This window comes from Xiphias gladius, chromosome 11 (genome assembly GCF_016859285.1).
Source record: "Xiphias gladius isolate SHS-SW01 ecotype Sanya breed wild chromosome 11, ASM1685928v1, whole genome shotgun sequence".
Taxonomy (NCBI): Eukaryota; Metazoa; Chordata; class Actinopteri; order Istiophoriformes; family Xiphiidae; genus Xiphias; species Xiphias gladius.
This window is the reverse complement of record NC_053410.1, coordinates 13,626,827-13,654,242: the sequence shown is the minus strand read 5'-3', so window position 1 is coordinate 13,654,242 and position 27,416 is coordinate 13,626,827. Positions and strand designations below refer to the sequence as shown.

Sequence of the window (27,416 nt, the reverse complement as noted above, 5' to 3'; positions counted from 1 at the left end):
GTCTAGAAGCTAAAATCTATTTTTTATCCTCCTCTGTCACTGAAAGCCCTTTCTTCTCCCTCTCCTGGGATGGTATTTATCAAATATCTACAGCTTGGATTCACAAGGAAGAAAAAAGATCTGTTGAAATCATTTTTCTCTTGAGATGTAAATGTAGTCCAGGAATAGAACAGATGTTTGAAATCCAGATTAAGTTACCTGACAGGCTGGAGTGCTTTACAAAGAGCGCGGGCAGACAGATAGCACTCAGTGTGTCTGAACAACATCAAAACAGCACAACTCTAACCAATAAGAGGCAGCTGTAAGTTCGATGAAGATTAAGAGTTATTATAGTGTAAAGTACTTCAATCATATTACCTTTTAAAACAAAGCACATGTTAATATTTGGTAATAAGCAAGTACACCAGATGGGAAAGTCATTAGTTTTGCAAGTTGTAAGTCATAAACAGACATATTGGACAAACCGAAATTTTGACCTGATGATAGTGCTACACGAAAAGTCAAGGGATCATCAAAGTGATAATACTTCATCCTGAGGTACACAGGTATGTGTACCAGATTTTAGGGCGATAAATAATGGATGTATTGCGGTAAATCCCAACATTTTTGAGATATTTCACTTAAAACCACAAATGTCAACCTTATGGTTGCGCTCAAAGATAAGTCAGGGGATCACAAAGGTCAATAGGATCCATTCTCTGGGAAACTTGAATGTCTCTACAAAATGTTGTGCTAATTCATCAAGTAGATGTTGAGATACTTCATTCTTTACCGGAGTAGTGGACCGACGGACTAACAGACCGACACTGCCATCCCTAGAGCCATGCCACTAGCATGAGCTCAGTTTTGAACACTTAAGACAGTGGTATGTCATGACACGAATCTCATCAGGGCAGCAGCGCTTTATTTAATCTAGACATTTTAAGTGAATGAGATAAAAATATTCCAATCTGCCACTCGTGAGGCAGAACAAGCTCTTCCTGTTGACCCTGATTAAACTGAGGCAGCATTACGTAAATAACACACCAACCATGAGAGTTTGTTAATCACATATCAAGCTGTAGGCTCTGCAGGTACTTGGCTCTCTTACAGATCTTCTCCTTGGCTGTGCTTGTTTGTGTGTGCAAGTAACGGCTGTCCTATTTATGAATGTTTTGTCGTGCTGCCAATAATGTACTACAACAACTGAGCTATTGTCTGAAAGCTGGGTGTTACCCTCTCACCCAGGAACACGAGAAAGGTCATATGGATGACCGAAAAATCCGTGGGTGTTAGATATCGACTGTGGCATTTGTGAAAGATCAGTGCAAAAGGCTCAGATTGAGAGTAAGAATGGTTGCTCTTTTATAATAATTGCATCGACTGAGGTAACACTTTCTCTTTTAATGCCTTCACAGCACACAGCACGAGTACTGTATGTTTGGGTTTTGTCGACAATACTGTCCTGTTGGATTTGAACCAGTCCTGGGACGTCAACCTCCCGGCAACCGTTTCCGTACCAGTCTGTACCCTGCTGCGGGAACGCTGGCCTGCCTCCAGTAACAATGCAGACGCCTCCTTTTTCCCCGAGTGTTTGACGATATTTAGCGCATGATACAGTTTGCTCAGCCTCGTCTTATAACATACCAGGGCTCTGCTCCAATAATTTGACAGGGTAAAGGTTTGTTTCATCTACCTAGCTTTTGAAATGTGAGAGGCAAACTGTAAATATGCACAAGCAATGTTGAGAAGAGGAAGAAGTTGAGGTACAAAGTTTTATTTTGAACTCATGACAGAAATGTGAAGGAACCCGCTGTCCTGTTATTCTTTGTGTTAGTTGAGTAAAATAATTTGATTTGCTGTGTGCACAAGCATGGTGTAACATGCAAATAGAGATCAAAACTAATATGTGGATATTACAGTGACAGAAAAGCTGAATGATACCTAATTAATAGTTATAATGAATAGGTAAATTGGTGTATTTTTCCTCCCATTAGTAGGTTATAAATATTAAATTCTGTGGTGCTGGTACAGGCTCTGCATGCTTTTGGCTACCGTGCTTCTATCTATCACATTTTGTGCAACACAGGCAAATTGTGACCCTCCTACTCGACAGATGGGTGTCTCACATGTGGCACTTGAACAACATTGACAATATCTTCCAAAACACAATGTACAAAATTACATTATTAATCACTCTCCTCTGGTTTTGCGATAAAATAGGCTCACAAAGCACTTTTTAAACATAAACCTTGGCACTTCTCATTAATATTAAGACGAGTTATCCTTGTTTTGATTTAAAGATAAAACAGCAGTGTTGAAACTTAATTCATGCAGCAAGTGTGAGGAAAAAAGTCAATATATGTCGCGTTTGGTCTGACAAGTTTGCATCAAACAGAGGCAAGGATGCTCTCTGCGCACAGAGAGCCGCTGTCTGAAGAACAAACGCTGCTCGGTGAAACACTGCAGCCAAAGATTTTCATTCCGGTTGAGGGGAAGCAGAGATGCGCTCTAGGTGCAGAGACTCTCATGCTGTAGCCCTTATCCAGCCTCTCTCTCTCTTCTGGCGTCGTTGTCCACTAACGATGGTGAAATTTTTTCACTGCTCATTAAAAGAACATCATTGCGGCCAGTCCTACCATCTGATGCTGGTTGGGAGATGGCATCCCCGCGAATGAAATTAGGAGATGTAAAAAACTGACCTGTGCTCCTTAGACCTGTAAATGAGAGAGAGCGAAAGAGAGAGAGGGGGGGTATTCAGGCACAGCTGTAAGCAATGTGTCTCCATTGACGCCTCACTTTTGGTTGTTATTTTAAAAGCAGTCACAGTATCAGACTTGACTGCGTGTGGCCTGGGCTAAGCTCAAACAAAGCTCAAAGTATTTACATATCAGCAACACTGATTTCAGGTGTTTTATAGGAATATGGAGCGAAAACTTTACAAATAAAACTCTTGCTGTTGTGTTAACCTTGTCTTGTGGTTTGTAATGAGGTCTAAGGGCTTTAATGAAGGCTTTTAATGTGTGAGGTTTGCAGCTACGTCCTTCTCCTTTCATGTCTTTGATCAGTGCCACTGTCTGGAAAGCTTGGCTCTTCAAGCGAACCACAGCAGCACGTACAGTACAGCTTCTCACACCCTGAAATCACAGGCTTCTTAAGATTCAATCAAATGTGCCACTGCATAAGTGTGCCATAACATCACCTATGGAAATCTATGAATTGTATAAATGTGCCTATAAACATATGGTGTACACTTGAGTTTTTGATGTACAATAATAAATTACAAAACCCCACCCTGAGTCTGAGGGTATGAGAAAATAATTGGGAGCTTGAGAGTGTTACGAAGTGTAAATCTCTGGGGAGATCTCTAACTCACTCTGTCTCTTCTCTCCCTTTCCGTAATAAGGTCAGACTTGTCATAAGACGAGTGTTTAATTAATGCTGCCCTCTGACAGTGGAACAACAGTGAGATGCAGCAAAGGCAAGGCAAATAAAACAGAGTGTGAGATTGAATGAGATTGTTTCAGGCGTTTTTTATGCGAAAATGCCAAACATTCTCTGGTTCCAGCTTTTCTCTGATTTATTTCATTGTATATTAAATATCTTTAAGTTTTGGACTGTTGGTCAGACAAAACAAGACATTTATACACATGACTTCGGAGTAGGAGAAACTAGAATGGACAGTTTCCCTATTTTCAAACATTTTATAGACTGAATTATTCATTGAGAAAATAATCTGCATATTAATCCATAAACATGAACCTCCTCTGTCACCCCGATTACAAGAAATGAAGCCTTGCTGTTTTAATGTCTTCAATGGTCGGGTTCCTCTCATAAATGAATTATACTGTCAGACTGTTTATTTGTCTGAGGTGATGCAGTATATGAGTGGGTCAGACTATAGCAGATGTTTTCATTTAGGCGTCTCTGAACCTAAACCATTCCGCAAATTATAAGCAACCCAGCAGTCAGATCAACAAGCTGTTAGAATACCAGTGGATTTAAATCCAGTAAAAGTAAGATAACACTGTGCTGTCAGTGGTCTGTATGTATCCAGTCTTTAAAACACTGATGCACTCACCATGCACACTAACTCCATGATGCATTTCTATAAGTGCTTGTTTGGCAAAGTGTCCGTGTATAAGATATGTTGGTAAGATGTAAAAAACTGCTTACCTTGGATGCTTCTTCCTGTGCCCCACAGTCAGTGGCTTTGTGTTATGGTCTGGTGCAGGGTGTCACTCAGCAGTGGATTCAGGCTCAGCGGATCAATCACAGTCCTTCTAATCCACCTGTGTCAAAGAAGGTCCAGCGGTCACAGCTGTGAGTTTCACTGCTGCAGCTCTTCACGCTGACAAAAGTCAAAAACGCCGCTGGTTCTTGACAGGTCACTGTCAAATTCCATAATAGCTTCCAATAACTTTCCCAAAGCGCTTAGTTAAAGTGCATTAAAATCAATAACACTGTGATATATTCATTAGGGTGTCTATTAACACTTGGTGAAATAATCACTATTTAACATTTCTTCAATAATGTAAAGGTTAAATAACATTATTTCCTTATTTATTCATTAATATTCTATCAATTTTATATATAATACAGACCCTATAATGTTTATTTATATAATTTTTTTTAATGGCCACTTGTTTCCTATTTGTAGCAGACATAAGCTGCAACATTATAATAAAGACCAACATTTGGCTTCAACATATGACAATTTCAACCATTTATAATGGATTGAGCGAGCCTCAACTGTGACTTTAATTAGGGCTCTAAGCACATTAATTCTTATTGTGTCTGAACATACTTTAATAATAAATAAAAGTTTAACTGCAAATTATGTAATTACCAAAATTTCTTAATTTTGGCAGTACAAGGATGATTATTTCATTTCTAACAAGTTTGAATACCACATGTTAATAATTGTTTTAATTTTTACTATTGTGATTAATTAATAATTAAGTGACATACATTATGTTATTACTACTTAACTAAATTAATAAATCTTCAATTTGGTTAATTACTTACTCCAAATTCTGGTTAATAGTAATATTAAATAACGATTAGTTCACCATTTGGTGGCTGGTGTAAAGTGTTAGGAGTTATTGTATATTATTTTGTGTCTGTTAAGTCAGTATTAAAAGTGAAAACATTGCAAACCAAATTCCCTCGCTCACCACATCCATTCCCTCAATATTTAAAACGTGTGAATGTCACATTTTAAAAATGCATAAGCCATCTGTTCACTTGTCAGTGCAAACAAACTTTGGCTAGCTGCCCTCCAGTTAGAATTGAGCCAAATATGGCCACCCCACAACATAAGTCTTCACATGTATTTATACTCCCACAGGGCTCTGCTCCTCTCTTGAGTCTGTGCATCTGTGCTTTGGATCAGAGATCTTTCTGTGACCGAGATATCAGCCCAGACCACAGTCTGACTGCTCGTCCTTCTTCGCAGCACTGAGGTGAGGTAGATTGCACTTTTTTTCTACATCATACTTGGACCTTCACGTGGAACCCGTGTTGGGAAATTTGGGAATTAAGGTTGACAAACTGCCCAGAGGTTCAAAAAGCAGGAATGTTTAAATGTGGAAAAAAGAATCCAAAGTAAAGAATGTAGATAAGACTCTCTCATTGCTTTAGTCTGCAACAATCGTGAGTATTATAGCAGGCACTTCAGCACCAGGTAAAAACACAGCAGCCCTCCCACCACAGGGGGAGTTACATCTCTCTACACAGAGCTCTCGTCCGGCCTGGGCAGCAGCTGAGTGTGTTTCCTCTTCTCTAAGATCCTATTGAGCTCCTCAGCAAAGGAGTAGCAGAGCGGTGATGTGCTTTCAGAGTCGCTCTGCCTCAGCAGCACGTAGCTGTTCCCATTCATTCTCCTCAGCACGCTGGGCAGCGTGGCTGACAGCCCGTTGGGGAAGTCAGACTCTGGAGACGGAAGTTGCGGCGTGGGAGGAAGGGGAGGGGCAGGGGGAGGAGGCTCATTATTGGGTGATGGGTGACCCTCACCGGGGACAATCTGGAGGAAGCCTCCGTCCTGGATGTCGCTGTTATGTTGCTTTGAAACTCCATTACAAATGCCGTTGCCATTACAGTGGCTTGAGATGGTCTTCAGCTCCATGTGGGAGGAGCTTCTGTGCTGTTTTCCTTTCCTGTTCTGCCTCTTACTGTTCGGGTAAGCAGCAGCCGCGGCACGTAATGAGTACTTCCCTCTGTGGCCCACGCGCAGGCAGAAGCCCACATAGATGAGGACCACAGTGAGGACCACGCACAGGCCTCCGAGGATGGTGATGAGGGACAGGTACATGGCCTCCATGTTCCTGGGGGAGAGCAGCTCTGAGTGGGGGAGGAGAGGGGCTGGGGGTGGTGGCAGGGGTCTTTCGGAGGATGAACGCTCGGTGGGTGCTCGGAGGGTAGCGAAGAAACGGTAAGGGTCTTCAGTTGGATCAACAGGTGGGGGAAGGGGCAGGTCCAGGCGGATAGTGACATTATACCTAACTATGGCGACCTTGATATTGTTCTCAACAGCGTTGCAAGTGTACAGCCCGCTCTGGTCCTGCCGAGCCTCGATGATCAGCAGGCCGTCTGTGCCGGTTCTGAAGCCAGAGTTGAGGCCGTAACCCTGCAGCTCGCTGCCATCCAGAGTCCAGAGGGGTGTCGCCAGGTTGGAGCTGAGCTCACACTGTAGCAGCACGTCATCACCCACCCGCACAGAGCGGCTCCGCTGGACGACATCTGAAACACACATATTAATACAGTGAGAAAGTCTAATTTCACATTAAGTTTAGAGGAAAACTCACATCTCTGACTCATTTTATATGTTAATTACTCAACACCTCCTAAATTTATCAAAAGCTGCCCAAAGTTATTGAAGCATAAACTTTAATTTCGGCCATCATATTACCTTGTAGACAGAGAGAACAACGAGGGGGCAGAAGATGCTAAATTTTTTCAGACTGAAACTGTGAAGTGAGAGAAGGCATTTGGCTGCCTTGAATATCAAACAGATTTTTCTCTCCAGAGATGGCAAAAAATGTGATTAAAGAAGGGAGGAGAGGATTTTGCCAACACAGTGCGCATAATCAACTTACGAGGAGGCCTTCACGCCATCTCCTGACAACTATGCATCTTCAAGTCACTCCTAACATTCTCTATTTTTAATCTCCCTTTCATCATTCACTGTGTTAAAAGCAAACTTTTTTCAAATTTTTTTATTAAGCAGCAGCACCTAGCGGCAGATGAGATTTGTGCGTACCATCTTGTGTGTTCTCACATCCCCTGCTGCCGTGCTGGATGTCCTGGATTAAAGTGGATCTGTGGAGAGGGAGAAAACATAACAATAAGAATATTAGTGCAAAGAATAAACATTTGCTGCAACATATAAAATATTTTTTTTTTCCTGCTTCTATTTCATGCTTTATTCTGATCTTTTCATATCTCTCATGTAAATTTATTGCTTAGATAACAGCTTTCTACTGAGTAAGCATTGCTGTCCAGGTTAATCAGTACACTTTAAGTACACAGCTGCATGTTTACTATCACAGCCAACATTTCTGCCAGCGTTGTCATTATGCAACAGTTCTGGGAGCTGACCCTGTGATAGGGAACCGTGATATTTGAGGTTACTCAAATCAAACACACAAAAGGGCACCTGCAGCACTTTAATCGCCTGATCGAATCTCTCTCACGCAAACACACGCCCGTTTGTACTTCTATCTTTGTGAAGACATCCACTGACATAATGCATTCCCTAGCCCCTTACCCTAACCTTAACCATCACAACTAAATGCCTAAACCCAACCCTAATCTAAACCCTAACCTAAAACTAGTTCTAACCTGAATGCTGAAACCAAGTCTTAACCCTCAAACAGCCCTTTAAAGGTGTGTCAGAAATTGAGGACAGGCCAAGATGTCCTCATTTACCACAATTTCCTAATTCCAGTGGTTTAAAACTCAAACTGGTCCTCACAATGTATAGCCATACAAGTACACATATGCACCCTTCAGCACCCACCTGTCGGTTTGTGCCATTATGTCCACACACTGGGCTCCGTTCCAGGCACAGTGTGGGTCCCTGGCAAAGATACAGTCATAGCAGAAAGTGTATCTGCGGCAGTCAGAGAGTGGCAGCTGCACCACGGCTGATGGAGAGCCCACGTACACACTCATCTGGGGGAGGATAGAAGATTTAAGTACCGTAGGATGGAGATTACTCCTCAGATGTGTGTGTGTGCATGTGACGGTCAAACACATTACCTGTTTTGCAGATATCAGTAGATTGTTAACAGGCTGTGGTTCCTCAAACAGCTGAAGCTCCTCGATAATGTGCAGTTGACCCTCGACTTCTACAGCTTTGTGTAACCAGCCTTCATCTGAGTAACACATACGAAGGGGAGAAACATGGGTGTAATATGCATTTCTGTCAGCCAGCCAAAACATATCATTGTTAGTGATATGTTTAGTTTGATTTCCTACTGTTTAGGCAGCCACTGATTTTTATTCATTTCAGTATGCAACACAAATTAACTTGCAAACACATCACACTAACTGAATATAGATAATTAACTTCTTTGCCTGTATTTCTTGTCATCGTCACAGCATTGTTGAGTGTGAGCGGAAATGCAGTAATAGTATTCAAGTACTCAAGGAGGTTCAGGGTTCTCTTGCAAAGAGCAATGCTTTGATGCAACAAATAAACAAAATTCCAACTGTCATATTCACATTGCTGCATTTTTTGTCTTGCGGTTTGGAATCTCTGAAAACTCTTAAGGCATTGCTTGTTGGCAGCTCCTTCAATACATCAACACCCTGATAGCCATGGAACAATACTGTGAATTTGATGGAACCAAATAACAGTGAAGCATTGATGGGTTGCCATTTTCAACCAGGTCTCTGTTTCTGGTTTCTGATTTTCATACCATAGTGAAATGAATGGAGGACAATTAATATGACTAAAAGTATATGCAACTAGTCATTGACAGGCAACAACAAAAACAAAGACACTCCAGGAAGTCACCGCACTTGGACAAGAAATACTCCGAGGCACAACCCATTGTAGCATCACAATGAACTGCAACAGATTGCACAATTAATACTTGACATGATTTCATACACACCTGTGCCCATGTATAATACACGGTATGTTTGTCCATCTAAGCCTTGGATCGTGTGTATGGCCATGTGTGTGTAGTCTGTGGTCCTCCTGAACAAAAGGGGGCGCCTGTCTGAAGGTTGGACCTGCTGGGACATCAGAGGATGCCTCCTGACAAAGTCCAGCACATCATCGGGCAAGGAGGTGGAGACATTTATGCCCCTGGCCCTCAGCACGTCGGTAATACACTGGAGGAAAAGGAGCCAAAGATAGGGATGATGAGTACGTAACAAGGCATGATGTGGGCTGCAAGAAAAAGAGAGACATTTTGGCTCGTTTGTAATTAAGTCTCTGTAAAGAGAAAGAGATAGTGGAAGGGAGAGAGGATGTCATGAGGCTTAGTGAGATAGTCTGCAGGGAAACTCAAGGAATCCAAAAGAAAACGCGGGCTGTGTAAGAATGCGTCTGGGGAAAATGCAACTTTTCACTTAAACTACAATGAGCCTGTATGAGCTCAGCAACCAGCTTGTGCTGACATGCCTGCGACTCAGCTCTTGCTGCACCTAAGGGAAAAACTTCCCTTCTCTCTTTGTGCTATACAAATGACTTCAGCCAACTACGCTAAAAGGCTTTCACGCTCCCAAATTAAAACCTTTGACCGTTTTCGTTTAATAGCAAAGTTAAAATTAAGTCCTACAAAGTGCTGAAGTGACACTACAGTGGATAATGTCTTCTCCTGCTAACGATGCCACGGCCCTGGCTACCCAACTAAGCCACTGTCACCAGAGTTATTCACCATGGAAAAGGGTTTCAGTGACATAAGCTTGTTGTGTTTTGAGCCTCATCCTTTAGGCTGCCACTCATCTTCCCTATCGTTTCCCCTCCATCTTTTCCCCTATTTCCTCCCTTTATACATCTTTACTTTGGATCAGTTTCACATGCTCTCCGTTGGGGTTTCTGAGTGTGAATCTTTGGAGGCTGAAGAGGACGGAGATGTTTTTTATTGTGCAGTGCTCTGTGTGTGTGTGTGTGTGTGTGTGTGTGTGTGTGTGTGTGTGTGTGTGTGTGTGTGTGTGTGTGTATGTGTGTACATCTGTGTTTACCGTTCCAGGTCGTGGGTCAGGGATCCTCCCAGTGTATTCTTTCCACTTAGAGCCAGAGTCCTGGTTCTCCATGTAGGGTCCTTGGAAGGCCTCTTGGACTTCAGAAAGAGAAAACCGACACACAGCAGACGCCTTCACGTTTTTCCTAAAGACATCAATGCAAATACACATACAGACACACACACACACACACACACACACACACACACACACACACACACACACACACACACACACACACACAGTGAGAAAGACCAGAGCACATGCATGAACAATAACAGCAGTAAACCCAGTGTTGCCATAGAGACAGCAGTAGAAGTACAGTAGATCAGTGGCTCACCTAGCTGAAACGATGGAAAGAGACAAATGTGGGAATGTACAGGGGAGGGGGAAGGGTGGTGAGCACTGACAGAGATCGTACGAAGCTGACTATAAGTCTTACATCTCTGTGAAGAGTAGGAGGGAAGGAGGAGAGAACTACAAAATGGTTTCAGAGATGTGTAGTAGGAATTGAGGTAAGAGACAGGAAGGGAGGAACTCAAGAGGAGAGAGAGGTGCTGAAGATACTCGTTGTTTGTTTATGCTTTCACCAGCACACAACATTTTTGCTTTGGCATAACATTTACTTTTTAGCTGATACATCTTTGTAGTGAATGAAATCATTGAAAACTGGAAACTAGTTTCTACCAAGTTTCTACAAAAGGTCAACGAAGTTATAAACTAAAAATGTTCATAAAATTTGAAACACATTTTGATACTACTATCTTTAGTTGGTATTTTTCTCTGCAATAGCCATTTAATTTATTTACATTCAGTAATTATCTCTCTATATAGTAGCAGCTGGGAGGTGGATTCAGATTGCCTACTTAGACACGAAGGGATTAACAGGAAAACGATGAATGCATGTAATCCAGTGAGATTTTATCTCACTGATTAACAGCCTTATTGTTACCTGTTCCGTCCCTTTGCACCGTTTCAGAGCTGTATTAAGTTGTTGCTAATTCAAACCATTTTCAAAACATTTCCTACTTGCACTGCTTCGTAGAAAAAGCATTTAACTAGCGAACAAGGGGACGGCTTTATGTGAAGCAGCACCAGAAAATTTGTTTCTCTGACGTTAGCTAACCGCAACTGTTCTTCAAAAATGCCACTACAAAACAAGACAACAGTTTTTTTTAGCATTTTTTTCAACAACAGATCATTTTTAAATTTTGCAAGGAAGCAAGGTAACAAGAAGGAACAGCCACAGTGAGGCGTTACATGCATCAGGCTTTACAACTCCTAACCCTCAGCAAGGTAACCAACTTTACTGTAACTTGCTGTTGTGTGGGGAACTACTTGCGCTGTGTGTATCTGAATATTCTGTCTTCAAACTGCTGCAAATCTTCTCCACCCAACTTCTTTTTTGAAAACATCAGTTGGGTAAAAAAGTTCTCCACGCTTTGTCTCGCCCTTCTCTTTCATCTCGTCTTCTTTGACTGTCTCAATGTATTGATTGCTGCCCTTCATCTTTGTCCCTCTCATTTACATTTGCATCCTCAAAGCCCCCGTCAGCCGGGGATCTTGACAACACACAAGTTCTCACTCACCACTCCAGGCCAAAGATGCCGTAGAAGAGTGTGTCCTGTGGCGTGTGGCCAGGCATGACGAACACGCTGCGCAGCATGTTAAAGTGGAAGTCGTACTCGGGCAGAGAACACATCAGCCTGGCCTTGAGGAAGGACGTCCACCGTTTCTGGAGAGTTAAACGGCCTCCCCGGTCCCCCTTAAGGAGGAGAGGTGGAGGAGAAAGGAGAAACAGAGGAGGAGGAAGAGGGCGTAGAAAGAGTCATATTAGGTAAAATAAAAACAGACTGAACCCTCGGCTCAAGGTGGCAAACAAGGGGAAGTGAACCTCCTAAAAAGCACACAAGATGGAAAGGAGGTTATGTTTAATAAGGTTATGGCATCCCATAGGTAAGACTCCCCACTGTAATCCACCGTATACACACACACACACACACACACACACACACACACACACACACACACACACACCTATGTAGACACATTTCAACACCCACTGTCCCACTCGCAAACTGAAAAAATTCTCTGACAGGTTTACAAAGGAGAACCTTGACTCAAGGCCACAATTTGTTTGGAAACACAACAATCAGCATCATCTTGCCCTTGATTTTAACTCTTAAATGTATTCAGCCAGTGGCAAATCGAAAATGTCACACGATGCCGCCACAAGGCATTTTGATTAAGATGAAAAAAACCCAAATATGCTGCCAAACTTTCATGGAGAGAACTTGTGAGCAGACTTCATTTTAAGGCGCCACAGGAAAAAACAACTACACTGTGTCACTACACTGTACAGGTGGCTCTCACTAGTCTTAACTCCTTCCTGGGCAGAAGGAAATGCAAACCATTCACACTTTAGGCAGCAGAGGATGCCTAACATTCTGTCTCTCTCCCGTAGTCATCCATACCTCTCACTCTGAGGCACGCTGACTCTGCAACCCATTCATCAGCTACACAGTCTGCTCCTCTAATCAACATAGGGCCTTGTTACCAATGCATTCCCCATCTAGCCCCTCATCTATTATAGTACCCTTTCCTATCCTAAGTTAACCTGATGCATGGCTTTACTTCCATTTGCAAGTTACAAAATATCTCCCGCATCTCTTTTTAATCTGCTCTCACCTTACAAACCCTAGCCACTCGTGCCACCCTGCTGTGACTGTAGGTTGTCGTCTGCTCCTGGCTCCTCTCGGTGAAGAAGAAGTAGATCTTATCATCATCGCCGGTGCTGCTGCCCAAACTCTCCCTCACAAGTGTGGAGCCCACAAAGTCTGCCTCTGTATGGGAACAAGGATGCACTGACTCACATTTTGATTTTTTTTATTCTTGATAAGTGACTCAACAAAATCTATTCCAAATGAATGTCAATTAATTACCCACTGAGAGAGTTTACACCCATGGAGTCTCATTCAGGTAAGCTGCTGACATGAACCTCTGACACACTTTAAGTGGTTATAGTAGCTGCCCTGAACAAAGCAGTTCATAATATTCGACCTGTCTCACCAAAACATAAAACAGTGAAAAGGTACAGGTGCAGACAACCATCTTTAACTTAACAGCCGGCTACCTGCAAATATCAGGGGAAAGGCGTGGCTATAACTTAGTTTGCACGGATGGTGAAAACTAAAAGTAAAAGGAGAAGATGTTTACATGCTTCAGTAATCTGCAAAACATCTTGTATTGAGTTGTTGCAACCCAAAACCAGGTTTCTGGAGGAATGTATCAATGAGACTAAGAGTCTTACAGTATGCTAGCAGCTCTGTGAGCTGTACTTAGGGACACTGGCAGACTGGGACTAAAAGACAGGATTGCCTATACATGTAAAACTAAGCTGTGCTGCTTGAAGAATAAGTGGATCAATTAGAAGCAGTTTTAACATAAGTAAAATAATGCATTATTGATCCACTGAAGCTGCTCAGGCTACTTCAGCAGGGTACTGTAGATGCTTGTTGATATGGAAGCTTAACCTGGTGTTAGATGGTTGACGGACAGAAACTCTGAACGCTTGGACCCACGCTGCCATCCAAACATGTCAGGGGGCTTTTATCATTCCAGGAGATTAACTCACCATTCAGCCAGCGTGTGGGGGCATCTTCTGTCTTCAGTGTGGGAGAAGGAGAGTTGCGGCGGATATCTGGAAAGCTCCTAAACTCATACTGGGAAGCTGTATACATCTGCTGGTCTGGACGAAAAAAAAAAAGTTTTTCAGGTCATTCAGGTGTTGAGTGAAACTCTGGACATGATTGCTAACTGTGGAAGGGCCTTACCTATGATGAGGGCGGTGTAGCCTGTTGTTGGGCCATAGGGACATTTGTCTCTGCCCTCCTCAGGCTGAGATGATATCACAAACCTCTTTTCATCCTACAGGACAAAAAATTTGGGTAATGAAGACATTTAGGTACCTTGCAGGGCTATAGGAAGAAAGTCAATATCAAATGTATTTAACAGGTCTGAAGAACTAGAGTTTGTTGTGCATGGACATACTATGTATGCACAGAGTGGTCTGAAGGCATGAGTCCCACACATGTAGAGATGAGTCGAGTTGAACCTCTGGAGGAAGCGGATGTGATTAAAACACTCGGTCTGGCAGAGGAGGAGAAAGCCCGGAAAAAAATATTACGGTGAAGGAGTGAATATCAACACATAGGAGAGAACCAAACACAAAAAGATGAAACAAAAGGACTGAGGGAGAAAGGAAAAACTCAGTGCCTACCTTGTTGTCTTTTCCCTTGAGCAAACACTGGCGTTTTTGTTCAGGGGAGGCCTCCCACTCAATCTATAACACACCACATAACATACAGTAAGACAGAAAGAGAACACAAAGAGTTAAATGGTTTCATATCACTTGCATACATTCAGCAAAATATCACAGATCTGACAGCAGATAAATGAACAGTAATATCTTTTTGCTTTAATAATTCATATTTTAGGAATTTTGCCATCACAGCATCTGAATTTACAGGGTTGTTGAACAGCAGCATGTTTTATACTCTTCTGTTACACAGATAAACACAAACACAAACCACCAATCATATCTTATGACAGACAACATTGCTGTATTAACATAATTAGCATAACAGCTTAATGCCAGGTTGTCACCAGGTAAGAAAGGCAGCAGTATGACAGGTGAAAGAGGGTTTTCATCTTCTATGGGTACTTAAAGTAACGTCCTGCAACGTGCAATAGACTCAATCACAGCAACACTGCCAACTATAAACTTTAAGGGAATGGAAATAGACAATGATGCTATCAGCTGAGGACATAATTTAAAAGTTATAACCCTAAAGTTTTCCGTTCAAGTTGATTTGGTGACACTTGTCGTTACTGTTGAGAATATCTCATCTAATCCCAGAGCTCTGATCGAAATGAGACATTTATTGATCATTAGGGACAGGAAACACACTTTCTGCAGCTACCTGTCAGGAATGCAATAGAAGACACCATCATGAAAATTTGATGCCTTCTTTATAAATCGCTGTAGCTTCAAAAATACCAGTTGTTCTGCTCTTTTTGATAACATTATTAATTGAAATGCGCACATGAATACATTGTTTCTGGTAAATGCCTTGTGCATGTTCACGCAAAGTGAAACCAGCATGGCCAGTAGAGGTATAGAGAGGTAACTGATGAGTGTAGATATATCTGATGGCGATTGGTGAATAAATTCCAGCCATAAATAGTACCAATAATTGGGTTTGACATGAAGAAAATCGTACGGATTATAACTTTAATGTTAACAATATCAAAGGGAAAAGGGCAAAATGTCCTCTCATAATCACCAACCAAGGTATGGAGCCGTCATCACAAACTTGCAAAAAGACTCTTCAATCCATAAACTTTATTCTACAAAGATCCCAGGGTTTTCAAAGATACCACAGAAGTCAGGGGATTGTTTGCAGAATGATGAATGACACATTTAGAATTTTGCATTTGGCACAGTTTTTAAGTTTTAACTTAAAAAGTAGGATAAATACTGCAAATATTGGGTTGGGCTAGATAGTATGCTAATTTCTATTTCAACATTTTTCAATAGCTGGACGGTATTAACATGAATACTGAATCTGTTTAAAGTAGATACAGTAGTCGATTTTTCCAGTTTTTTCTCATTAACATGTAAATTTATGCAGAAAGATGCTCCTGTGGTGTAACTGTGATTTATTGTGTTAAAAATACACACAAACACACAAAGGGTGGAGTGGGAATAAATACTTTTGCATCAAAATGAAAAACTGTTGCCTCAAAAAGTTACTGCATTGTAGAATACAAATGAAGCCATGGTAGAGTTAAAGATATGTGGTGGTTGAGTCACACAAAATGCAGCAACACAGAAACAAACAAACTCACAGTGGGAGCAGAGATGGCTGAGATGTCAGAGGCATTGAGCGCGAATACAGCCCCCCGGGCCCCGACATAGAGACGCTCACTGTCAGCCTCGAGCAGGATGGTGCTGTAGTTGACTGCAGAGGACTGGAAACGTCTGCAGCCTTGGAGACCTGAGAAAAGAGAGGAGAGGCTGTTAATTAAGGTGACCTTTTGTAGCCCCCCAACTGCTTTTGCTACATCTGTTTATGGAACACAACTCCGAATGTCCTTAAAAAATACATCATAGACATAAATGCACCGCACATGCTCTTTAGTGGCTGAATCAGCGGCACTGCAATGGAGGATTGGTGAAATTTTAGAGATGAACCACTCAATCAGTGGGAGCAAAAATGATCACGACAACTCAATTTAACCCTCTTTTGCTGTTGCACTAGAAAAAGGCCTGATTCTCATTCGTAGGGCTACACATATTACCACCTATGCATGTCTCAGCACAAACAGTGTCCACTGCTGCTATTGATTATGGTCTGTCTCTATGGGAAGAACTGTGGGTTAACAAATTATGCTTTTTAGGGAAAAAGCATCCTCTTTTCCACATTTATATTTTCTCAAATACTCCAGGAATTGACTTATTTTTCCTCTATAGTACCAATTGACTGATTACTGAATCAGTCTGTACTGTGTACATCCAAATCCGTACAGCTTCTATTGTAATCTGGATTTTTATGTAATAATTTGAACAAAAAATAATAATTTTTAAAAATCCACACTGTTGGACATCAACGTAAACTAACACCTCTCCCTCAATACCTTCAGAAAGCCCCTGAATGTGCATACATTTATGGCCATCAGGTTGTGGCCTATTAAAAGCAGAAAGGTGACTGCTTTTTCAATCAAACCTGACAGTATGAGAAAGGGAGAAACATAAATCTATTCATCTTCTGCGATGGATTTCTCGCTGTATGATTGTGGAACGTCAGTGTAAAGTGCTCTTTGATTCTGTGGGATTCGCTTTAAAATCCGAGATTTATTTTTTGGAATGCTGGGAAAATATTTTTCTTATTAAACTCTGTTGTACTGTAGCTGCACATAAAATCTCTTTACTTGACTTCACAGTCCCTTGCACTAAGTCAGAAATAAGAAAAATACACAGTAACTAATAAAAAGGCAAAGCACTATACCTTATCAATAGCTGCTTTTCGAAAGCTGTAGTATTTTAGGATAGACATTTCCTTTAAGACTGTTTTTCTAATGATTTGCTCATTTTTATAGCTAATTAGTCAGTTATTGATTACATGATAGAATAATAGTCATTTATTTTGATGATCAGTTATTTAATTCATAGAGCCCCGCCCCTAGTGCAGCGAAAAATTCCACAAATTTTTTGAATCCAGCATCACAACTGTAGGGATTTTCGTCTTTTCTCTGTAAAATATTTAGCACTGACCAAAAATGAAACTGTAACTCCACTATGGACAATAAAAGCCCCAGGATTAAGCGTGTCCTACACAGTTCTGCTGAGTGTGGGGAAGACAACGAAATGAGGCCCAACACAACATCAGATTTCAGAGATCCACTTCTACTTAATGTGGGTTTCTGCGGTTCAATGTTTCTGTGTATATGCTCCACGTCCAGTTTTCCAGGCTATATTGGGATGCATCTGTTTGACAGGACAAGATACTAACGAGGTTAAGTCATACAAACACTCAGCAAAGAAACACACACACACACACACACACACACACACACACACACACACACACACACACACACACACACACACACACACACACACACTAACAAAACAATTCATAAAGTCACTTGCTGCAGCCATGACATGCTGGAGAGCTATGTAAGTTCTAAACATATGATCTATCAGGACTCCACTTACTTGGGTAAACATGACATCACTGTCAACGCACACACACACACACACCCACGCACACACCCACACACACACAACCAAACACTTCACCAAAGTTGTAATTTATGTCTAAATGTAATGTCTAATTAAAAAATCTGACTTGACTAATGCTGAGCAGGTTTTACTACCATCTGGGGTGGAGTTTTGACAGCATTTAGGCCATACAAACTTGAAAGCAGGCCATTTTTAATGTCTATTGATGAATACAATAGCTCAACACTGCCAAACACAAGAGTAGCAGGCTTTCTACATCCGCAGCCAAACCACTTGCCCTTGAAGATTGCATGATTATCAAGTAAGCTGTCATTAAGATTCCTATCAGCTGCTGCAAAACGCAATCCACTCTGCTCAATTCAGCAGCAGCCGCAGCAGCAGCCATCTCCCATTCTAGACTGCTCCTGGGTGATCAGGTGTCTACTTTTCCTCCCTAATTCTCAGCAGGAGGAAGAAGAGTATTACCTGTATGGGATTTTCTGAACTATACCTTTTCCTATGTGATTTGGGTGTCTCATTGTGGGTGAACACAATGCATTATAACAGAGACAATGCCTAAATTTCCTCAGTGTAATCTGAGTATTAGGACAAACAATGTCCTCTGTGTGTGTGAGGGTCCGACAAACGGAGCCAGGTAGCTCAAAAAACCCCGCTGATAGTATGACACAACAGAGGGAGATTTATCTGGGCGATATGAACTAAATATGACAATCCCACAGCACATTTTAGCCTCAGCTTACAAGATCATGCTTGAATAGGCACTTTGATTTATTCTGTAGGGAAAGAAAAAGAGCGAAAGCCAGCAAGAGAAGCCCAGACAATATTATTTACTTAGCATGACAGACCTGAGCACTTGGGACAGACCTGAGCTGATCAGCTCAGTACACAATGTTCAGGGACACGCACACACACACACACACACACACACACACACACACACACACACACACACGCACGCACGCACGCTGAAGCTTCAGGCGTTGGACTGTGATGTGACAGCCTTACATACAAATTCACACTCAAGCGTCAGGCCTGTTTATGGTTCAGATATTCTGATTTGCAAACAGGCCGAAAAAAGAAACAAAAGTTAAATCCACCAACTGTTGAGTACGGCAAAATTTTCTAAATATGTCACAGATTAATGGAAAAGGTATTTAGATGTAACATTTTCAGTCTTTTTAACAGCCTACTCTCTCTCTTTTGCCAGGTTTTAGACAGAATTAATCAAATTAATAACCCTTTATGATCTCTCTCCCTTGAATTTTTTCACCTTTTCTAAAGGGAAAAAAGTGGCATTGCACTGAGGAGAGAACACAGGTGTGTGCGTTTGACTGCGCTCAAGTGCATGCATGTACCATATCAGTACCCCACACAGGTTCGAGGTTTCGCCTTTAGGTTGCTAAGAAACACAGAGATTAAGGGGATTAGTGGTAAATTTGCATATCGATCGATATGCAAACTTAAGAAACAAAAAAACAAATACAAGTGGAAACGGCAAGGGAAGGGAATTAAAAGAGGACAGTGCAACCATGAAAAGTATAAACTAATGAAGAAAAAACTGAGTAAGAGAGACAAAGCTTAAGTGCAAAATTAAGCCCTGTGGATGGGAGATGGATGGGAGAGGAGGGGGAGTGGATGAGAGAGTAATGGGGTGGCAGACAAGGAGATGAGTGTAGGAGGACCTGTGGGTTGCAAGCTTGAGCACTAACTAATGATTTACAGAAACAGAGATAAAGGTATCAAGAGAGGTTCATAGCAAGAGGAGTAACGTGAAAAAAAGAGATTGGTAATGAGTGTAAGCGGCATTGTGAGAAAGACAACTATTTACTAAAGGAGAAGAGGAGAGGAGGGATATTGTTCTAAAAGTAAATCGCATGAGTGAATTTGGCTGCAAGTCAAACTGGAGACATGAGAACATTTCTTTCACACGTCTGTGTGTCAACAAATAAAGTCCAGGATCAGATAATAGTGCTGCTTAAAGGAGATACACACATGCACACATCACACACACACACACACACACACACACACACACACACACACACACACACACACACACACACACACACAGAAGAAATATACTGTATACAACCATCTTGTGCCATAGTACAACAGTTGTCATGGTTACGGTGCTTCTCAACTTCCTACAGTGGCGTCAGTCTCCCTGGATTCTCCGCAGGGATCCGAGTGTAAGCACTTCACTACCTCTGTCTATGGGGCACCTCGGGCTACATGCCATCATTCACACAAGGTAAATGAATAATAAATTATCACAGTTTGATGAAAAAAAAAAAAAAAAATCATGGTTAACAGAAGGAGCAAGTGTGAGAATCACTAGAGGCAAGCAAATGTATGTGAAAAAAGTGGAGGGAAAAAAGAAAAGAGCTGTGTCAGGAGAGGGTAAGATAGTGAGGGATGGGGGGGGAGTAAATAAAAGAAACCGAAAACGAGAAAGAAGACAGTGGCTGCAATGTTACAGAAAGAGATATTTGCTATTTTTAGAAACCTGACAGCTTCTTTTACAGAATGATTGTTGGTTTGAAACTAAAGCACTGTGCAATATTTGAATTAGAAGTCATCTTAAAGTGTTAAGCTACAAAAGGTATTTAGAAACAGTTCATTGTTTAAGAGTAGAAAATCATAAAGATTTTTGAAATTTTGACCAGTTGACAGGAATGTGTTGCACCAGAAACTGATTTTGGAAGAAAACTGTTTTTGTCCGTGCTTACCGCTGCTCAACACGGTGACGCGCGGTGTCACATCCAGGTCCAGGGGCGTTTTGAATGGGTAGCTGGCCGCCGCACACACACAACAGCTCAGCAGCAGGAACTGCAGTGCAGGGGATCGAGCTCCCTGCATATCTGCCGAGCGTCTCATGGGACAAACAGTCTTCGACCAGGGTGTATACAAATGCAAAGGCACTCACACAAACATATTCACCCCTACACACACACACACACACACAAACTCACCCACGCGCTCAGACAAACACTGGCAGGCAAGCAGGCAGCCTCTTTCACTGTGCCGTAGAGAGGACTGAAGAAACCTGAAAAAATAAAGCATAAAGATACACGAAACCAACAGTGTTAGTAGTCATGTCTACACTACAAGAAACACAAAGTGCTGTCCATTTGGACGCTGTGAGCGAAAATGTGACACCTCAAAAAGTCAGGGGAGAAGTTGACACAGAAAGAAAAGCTGGTGAAGTTGAACACAGAGTTCAAACGCAACAAATAAGCTGATGTGGAGGATTTCGCAAGGATGATGAAAGAGATATGAAAGAGACGCAAAGTGCATTCGCTCAATAAAATATTGGTGCTTTTGTAGATCAATGGTGCTGTGTGAAACTGGGCTGTCTCTCAGTGCTGCAAAGTCTCGCAGTCTGTGGTGTGTGTGTAGCAGCTGGCTAGTCTAAACACGTGACTGAAAATATCATTAACCAAACAATGACTGTCAAACAGAGCTGCGTGCTGATATCACGAGAAAACACTTGAGGACTAAACAGCGATGTGGAGCAATCCAGGTCGTTGAGGTGTGAAACCATCTCAAACAGCAGACGTACCTGAGATGACCAAAATCCAGGCGTAAGTGGAAAGACTGTGAAATATGATAATCTCTAAAATCTGTGTGATGTGATGTGAACGCCAATGTTGTTCCCACAGAACAAGACCCTCTTTTGAAGGAGTGAAGGGAGAGATGGGGAGAGGAGGAAAGAGATCTGTGTGAGTGTGTGTGCGTGACCAGCACCAGTGCACACACCAGCCTTATCCAATTTTATTTGGGCGAATGGTGACATCTCTCTTTCTCTTACTCTCTTTCTTTTTGTCTCTCTTCCAAACACACGCGGCGCACACACACACACACGCACACACACACACACACACACACACACACACACACACACACACGCGCACACACACACACACACACACTCTCCCTCTCTCTTTAAAAACTCTTTTAAACACCTCTGTCTTTATAATGCTTTCCCAGTTCCAAATGTAAACAGTTACACTGTTTAGCGCTCTCCGTTAAACAAAGCCTGCCTCTAGCACTCTGTGCTCGTTCTTTCTATCACGAACACACACACGCGCACACTAACACAAATCCAGTTACACACATGCACGGATGCGACAAAAAAAAAAACCAAAAAAAAAAAACCCACAAAAGTGAGGCCATTAGTATAAGTGTTTGTGACTGCACTCTTACAGAAAGTCCCAGCAGTGCCTCAGGGTTGACACCATGACAACGGCTGGCTTGAGAGCTGCATAATGTTAGGGTGAAACACAGCAACATGCAGGTGTGGATAAGAGAGATACTCTACCAACTGCGATTTTAACAGTAGGGAGTAACAGTCGAACTCACAGGCTCAGAGCAGCACTGTAAGTACTGTAAACACTGTGATGTTATAACCTTTTACCACTCACTAGTATTACGTAAGACTTTCATAGACTACCAGAACTATGGAAAGATACATTTTAGATTAATTTCCTATCTTCCTGCAGAGAACAGCTTCAGCTGATTTCCCTTTAGTTAAAAAAAGCAGAGAGACATGTAACCTACTATAGGTTACATGTCAAGAAAAGTAATGTGAAAATGTTTAGTGCAGAAGCAATTAATTACCTCTGCCGAGGAGGTTATGATTTTACCCGAGTTTGTTGTTGTTTGTTGAGTTTGTTTGTTTGTTTGTTTGTCAGCAGGAGTACACAAAAAGTAATGAACTGATGGGGCATGGGCCAGGGAAGAACCCATAAAATTTGGGGATTTCGGGGAAGATCTGGAGCATCAATATGAATTAGATTTTTTTCCTCTGAAGTCTGGTGTACGTCGTTCGACATCGGCATTAACGGGCGTATGCGCTCTACTGAGTGCCATTCTAGTTGATTAGTCAATTGACAGAAAATTCATCCTCACTTTTGATTGATTAATCATTTCTCAAGTACTTTTCAAGAAAAATGCTAAACATTTGATGCTTCCAGCTTCTCAAATGTGAGGTTGTGTGACTTTTCACTGCTGTTCACTGTTGGGTTGTGGACTATGACTTGGACTAAACAAGCAACTTTAAAAAATAAATAAATTAATTAATAAATAAATTAATTAATAATAATAATTTTATATATATATATATATATATATATATATATATATATATATATATATAAATATATATATATATATATATATATATATATTTTGCTCACTATTTCTGTGAAAATAATCTGATGATTAATTTTGCATTAAAAGCGTAACTTTGCAACAGCCGACTCTAAACTCTTGGATGCAGGACCTTCTCAGAATGCACTGGCAAGGAATATTTTTCAAAACTGTGCCTGATTGCAAATTCATAGCTTTGGCAGAAAGGAAGTTTGACATAAAAGTAAAGTCAATTAAATCTTCAAAGTGATGGATTTCAGGTCTCTGCAAATGGATATTTCTGCCTCATTGGAGTCGAGTTAAACCTTTAGCTAGAAGGTTGGAAATCAATCTAAATGCTTTGGAAGTGTAAAGTGTATGAGGCTTGTAGAAAACGCAGTGCAAAACCACCACTACCATGAGAGAAATTGACAACTGGGCTTTTAAGACTCAGGATAACCTCAAAACCCCACACTGAAAGCAAGGCTACTTTAATGAGTTCCTGGAATGCAGCAATTTGGGAAATATTCCTTTGTCAGCACTGTTAACTTTTTATAGGTTTTTACAGCTCTGTCTTGCTCCCAGTATGGCACATATACTTTGGGGACACCAATTATGTCAGTCATATCTTCTCTCTTAGGAAGTGCTGGCTCTCCTGTGGCCGGTCTAACACTGTAAAGGTACGTCAATTGCCCTCCCCGCCTTGTTTAAACTCCTCTCAATAGGTGGTAGGGCACTTTGAGTCATTTATCTGACTCACGCACATCACATCACTTAAATAGGCTATCAGGGTCAAAATTAGATGGATTATCAGACGGAGATGTTTCACAAGAATATGACAGAAAGAGAAAGAACATATGAAAGAGGGGAAAGAAAGCAGTGAGACAGGACGTGAAACACTGTCGGAAAGTCCAGCAGCACAGAGGGAAGAGCCAGTAACTGTGACATTCCCAATTCTCTGTCATCTATAATCCATTACTCCCGACTTGCTCTGAGTACCCCCGACTCCCTAAATGCAGAGACCTTCAATTGCCAATTGACCATTGAGCACACCAGTCAAAACTTCAAGAAATTATAGAAAGAGGGATTTTGAAAATAAAACGGGGCGTACCCAGAGGAAATTAGAATGACTCTACCACTCACCATCTAACCTTTCTAATCTGTCTTCTTCCTGATATTGCTGCCAGCTCTCAGTCCCATGACATGCATTCACAGAAATGGATTTTATCACGCAATTATAAAGTGTCTATAAACCTGCCTGAATAGAGGAGATTGGCGCACTGTGGTGATAGCTCCATCAACAGACAACACTTGTCCCAAAGGACCTTAAAACTCTCGCGTTGTATATGTGTGTGTGTGTAACAAATAGTAGAAAAACATTACAGTCAAAGCCATTGAGCTGTGTTTCAACTGAGAGACAGGCTGCCTTAAAACACTCTTGTTACACGGACACACAAAGGAAGTGAACTGAACTGAACTCTATTTGTTCCCAGTACTGTACTATACTTTGTACAGTCACTTTTTGAATGTAACACTGGGGTTTGTAAACCGACCTTTCACACTGGAGCTCTTCTGACAATCCGACAAAAGAGACCTTAATTTGTGTTATTTGTGAGACTCTCTCCACTCTGTGACAGGGTTCTCTCTGGGTTTAATGGCAGTCCGAGTGTAGAAATGGCTTAGTGTCTGAAGTCTAAAATTCAGTTGTGGATCTAGAGAGAAGTTTAGATCCTCAAAAATAAGCATCAATCGCATTTAAGAAAAAAGGGAAGCTTAAATTCAATTCAGCCATGTACTGAAAAGAGTTAACAACGACAAAAGAAAGAACATCTCTCAAGTCAAGACAGTTTTTTTGGGCTATAACCCAAAATCCAAATTTTGCCTCAAAGGGCTTCACAATCTGTCCTTAGACCCTCTCTACAATGGGGAGAAATTCTCCCCCCAAAAAACTTCAACATTAAAACAGGGGAAAGTGTCAGCGAGGGCAACAGAGTGCTCTCCTCCTTGGTGGAGGTAATTACACTACAGAGAAAAAGAATTACAATAATAGTATTAGTAAATGGAGTGAAAACATATATGAAGAATATGGAAAAACTGTATTAATATTATTTATTATTATTTTGTTGACACTTGCAGTATGTTTGCAATGTGAAGTTGTAGCCAAGAGAATAAATCATGATCTTTCCATTGATGTAACATAAAGACTTAAATCTGTTTTCATAAAGATTTATCATGGACTGTTCTAAATCCCAATGAGAAGCTGCAGAAGAATATTGAGTTACTCAAAAATAAAGGCATTTGGTGAAGTCATTATAAAAGCATAATTATAAATGACCAAAACCAACATCTGACTAAGGAATGAGTTGAAAACCAGTTAACCTACCCTTTGAAGAATGGGGTGAAATACAGAACAATCAGAAGAGAACATCAAGGACTCAGTCTACATAACAACAACATACCTTGTGTTAAATGACCACATCTTTGCAAGTGTTAGAAGTGTTTCCCTCCACTTACCATATCACAAAGTCTCGAATTGTAAAAGACTAAAGGGGCAGATAAGCAGGTTCACTGGGTTTACGTGGGTTTCTCTATGCGCCAAGTGATTAGATCACAGTCAGAAACACCATCCGGGGATAGGGACAGGATCGATCGTGCTCTTCGAGCACCGTGGTCATCGCCAATGTGTGCCTACAGCTCATTCCCTGTAATCAGAGCTGCTCGGCGGGCATCTCGCCACGCGGTCTTCCGTACGAATCGCAGGCTGCGGCTTCACTTTGCGTGTCGCCCAGTTCGTCCGCATCCCCGTTGATATCCGACGGCCTGAATGGCACTCCACCAGCGCAGCCCCAGGTGAGTTTCAACGCAGCGACGCCGTGAAGTGAAGCGGGAAGGCACGCGGCGGTTCGCCGGGTGTTGTCACAATGATACGTGGTAATAAGCCTATTCTACACACATGCGTGGGGTCGGTTCTTGCCTCAGTTGGTGATAATACACCCGTCTGAATCGGGGTACTGCAAAGGAGCAGGTACACGGCTCCCAGGCAGATGTCCCACAGTCAGACGTAAATTAGCCCACATTGTTAAGAGGATATTATACAGATATCACAGGAAAACTCTTAAGTCTGTATGGGACCTTTACCCGATTGTTATATTGATATTTTTTGGGATGTTAAAAAAACATAACCCGGCGACACAGACTTGTACTATACAACTATCACCGTAGGGCCACTGCAGAGATTCCATGAAGGCACCACAGGAGAACGAAAAAATGAATATAAACTCACAATAAGTAAAGGAGTTTTTTTTCTTCTTCTTCTTTTTCTGTAGATTGTATCTAAGCTGCGGTCGTGTAATGTTCGGTGTGTCTTACCTGAACTACGTACAAATTCCGCGAAGAGAAAGGACATGTACGTTTCCTTGTGCTCAGGGTAATCCAACTGGACTTTAAACGCCCACACACACACATAAACACACACACACAATCTCTCAAACACGCAAACAACCGCTGAAATGACACCCGGCACTCTGCGCGGCTCCTCTCCGCTCGCGCGCCGTCACAGGTGGCCCGCCCTCCCACCGCGCTCACTTCTTCGTCTTCTTCTTCGTCTTCTTTCTTTTTCTCCCCACCAGCCTCTGAGTCGGGTGTTCCGGTCCTCTCTTCGCCAGCTCGTTGTTATTCGTGGGACGGTTCCTCGTTCGTTGTCCCACTTTTTTCCTGCCCCCCCCCCCCCCAGGTGTATCATGAGCTCCGGCCTGCGCAGGGACAGCTACAGTTGCGAGGCAAAGTGAAAGAGGGGCACGAATGCAAAACCTGTCCCATTCAGGGTGGCGTCACACTGACACCTACCGTTGATAGTGGGGATTACACGCAACCAGGCGTAATAAAGAGGCTCAAGTACAATTCTTTTAACATTTACCAGTGATATTTATCGTTAACTTTTTAACAAAGGAAGCCATTAAAATGTGTTTTATACGTTCCTTAAATAGAAGTACAAATAATATATTTTTAAACATATTTATCAGCTTGTAGTGCCTCATGTTTTTTGCAAGGCTGGATTGCCAACCAGGCAAAGGGGCAACCGCCTATGGGGCCCCGGGTTAACTCAGTATCACCTGGGTCTACATTATTTGATCAATCACAAATTTGTTGGAAATTTACACCACTGAAGTAGAATTTCAACTAATGCAAAGTCCTCCACCTTCCTTGTGTCAAAATCCAGTTTTAAGACTTTCACTGTTTTATAGTTTATATTGTTACTGTTTGTTATAAAGTTGTGTTTCTAATTCTGTTAAACTGCTTC

General features: G+C 41.7%; 1 protein-coding gene across 5 annotated transcripts; it reads right to left on the bottom strand.

The window, feature by feature from the left end:
- Window positions 1-446: 446 nt before the first annotated feature.
- Window positions 447-26,688, bottom strand: sema4ga (sema domain, immunoglobulin domain (Ig), transmembrane domain (TM) and short cytoplasmic domain, (semaphorin) 4Ga). Of its 5 annotated transcripts, XM_040139629.1 has the most exons (17): window positions 26,486-26,688; window positions 22,193-22,247; window positions 20,716-21,032; window positions 16,090-16,238; window positions 14,459-14,521; window positions 14,230-14,328; window positions 14,013-14,106; window positions 13,814-13,927; window positions 12,868-13,022; window positions 11,769-11,944; window positions 10,180-10,324; window positions 9,102-9,324; window positions 8,242-8,357; window positions 8,000-8,154; window positions 7,241-7,299; window positions 4,156-6,720; window positions 447-2,696 (listed from the first exon to the last, which is right to left on the bottom strand). In XM_040139629.1, exons 3-16 carry the CDS (start codon window positions 20,861-20,863, stop codon window positions 5,711-5,713), a joined length of 2,706 nt encoding a protein of 901 aa, XP_039995563.1. In that variant the 5' UTR covers window positions 20,864-21,032; window positions 22,193-22,247; window positions 26,486-26,688; the 3' UTR covers window positions 447-2,696; window positions 4,156-5,710. The 5 variants fall into 5 exon arrangements, with proteins under 5 accessions (XP_039995563.1, XP_039995562.1, XP_039995565.1 ...); XM_040139628.1 differs by lacking the exon at window positions 22,193-22,247; XM_040139631.1 differs by lacking the exon at window positions 22,193-22,247 and having other exon boundaries at window positions 26,499-26,688.
- Between the last annotated feature and the right edge of the window lie 728 nt (window positions 26,689-27,416).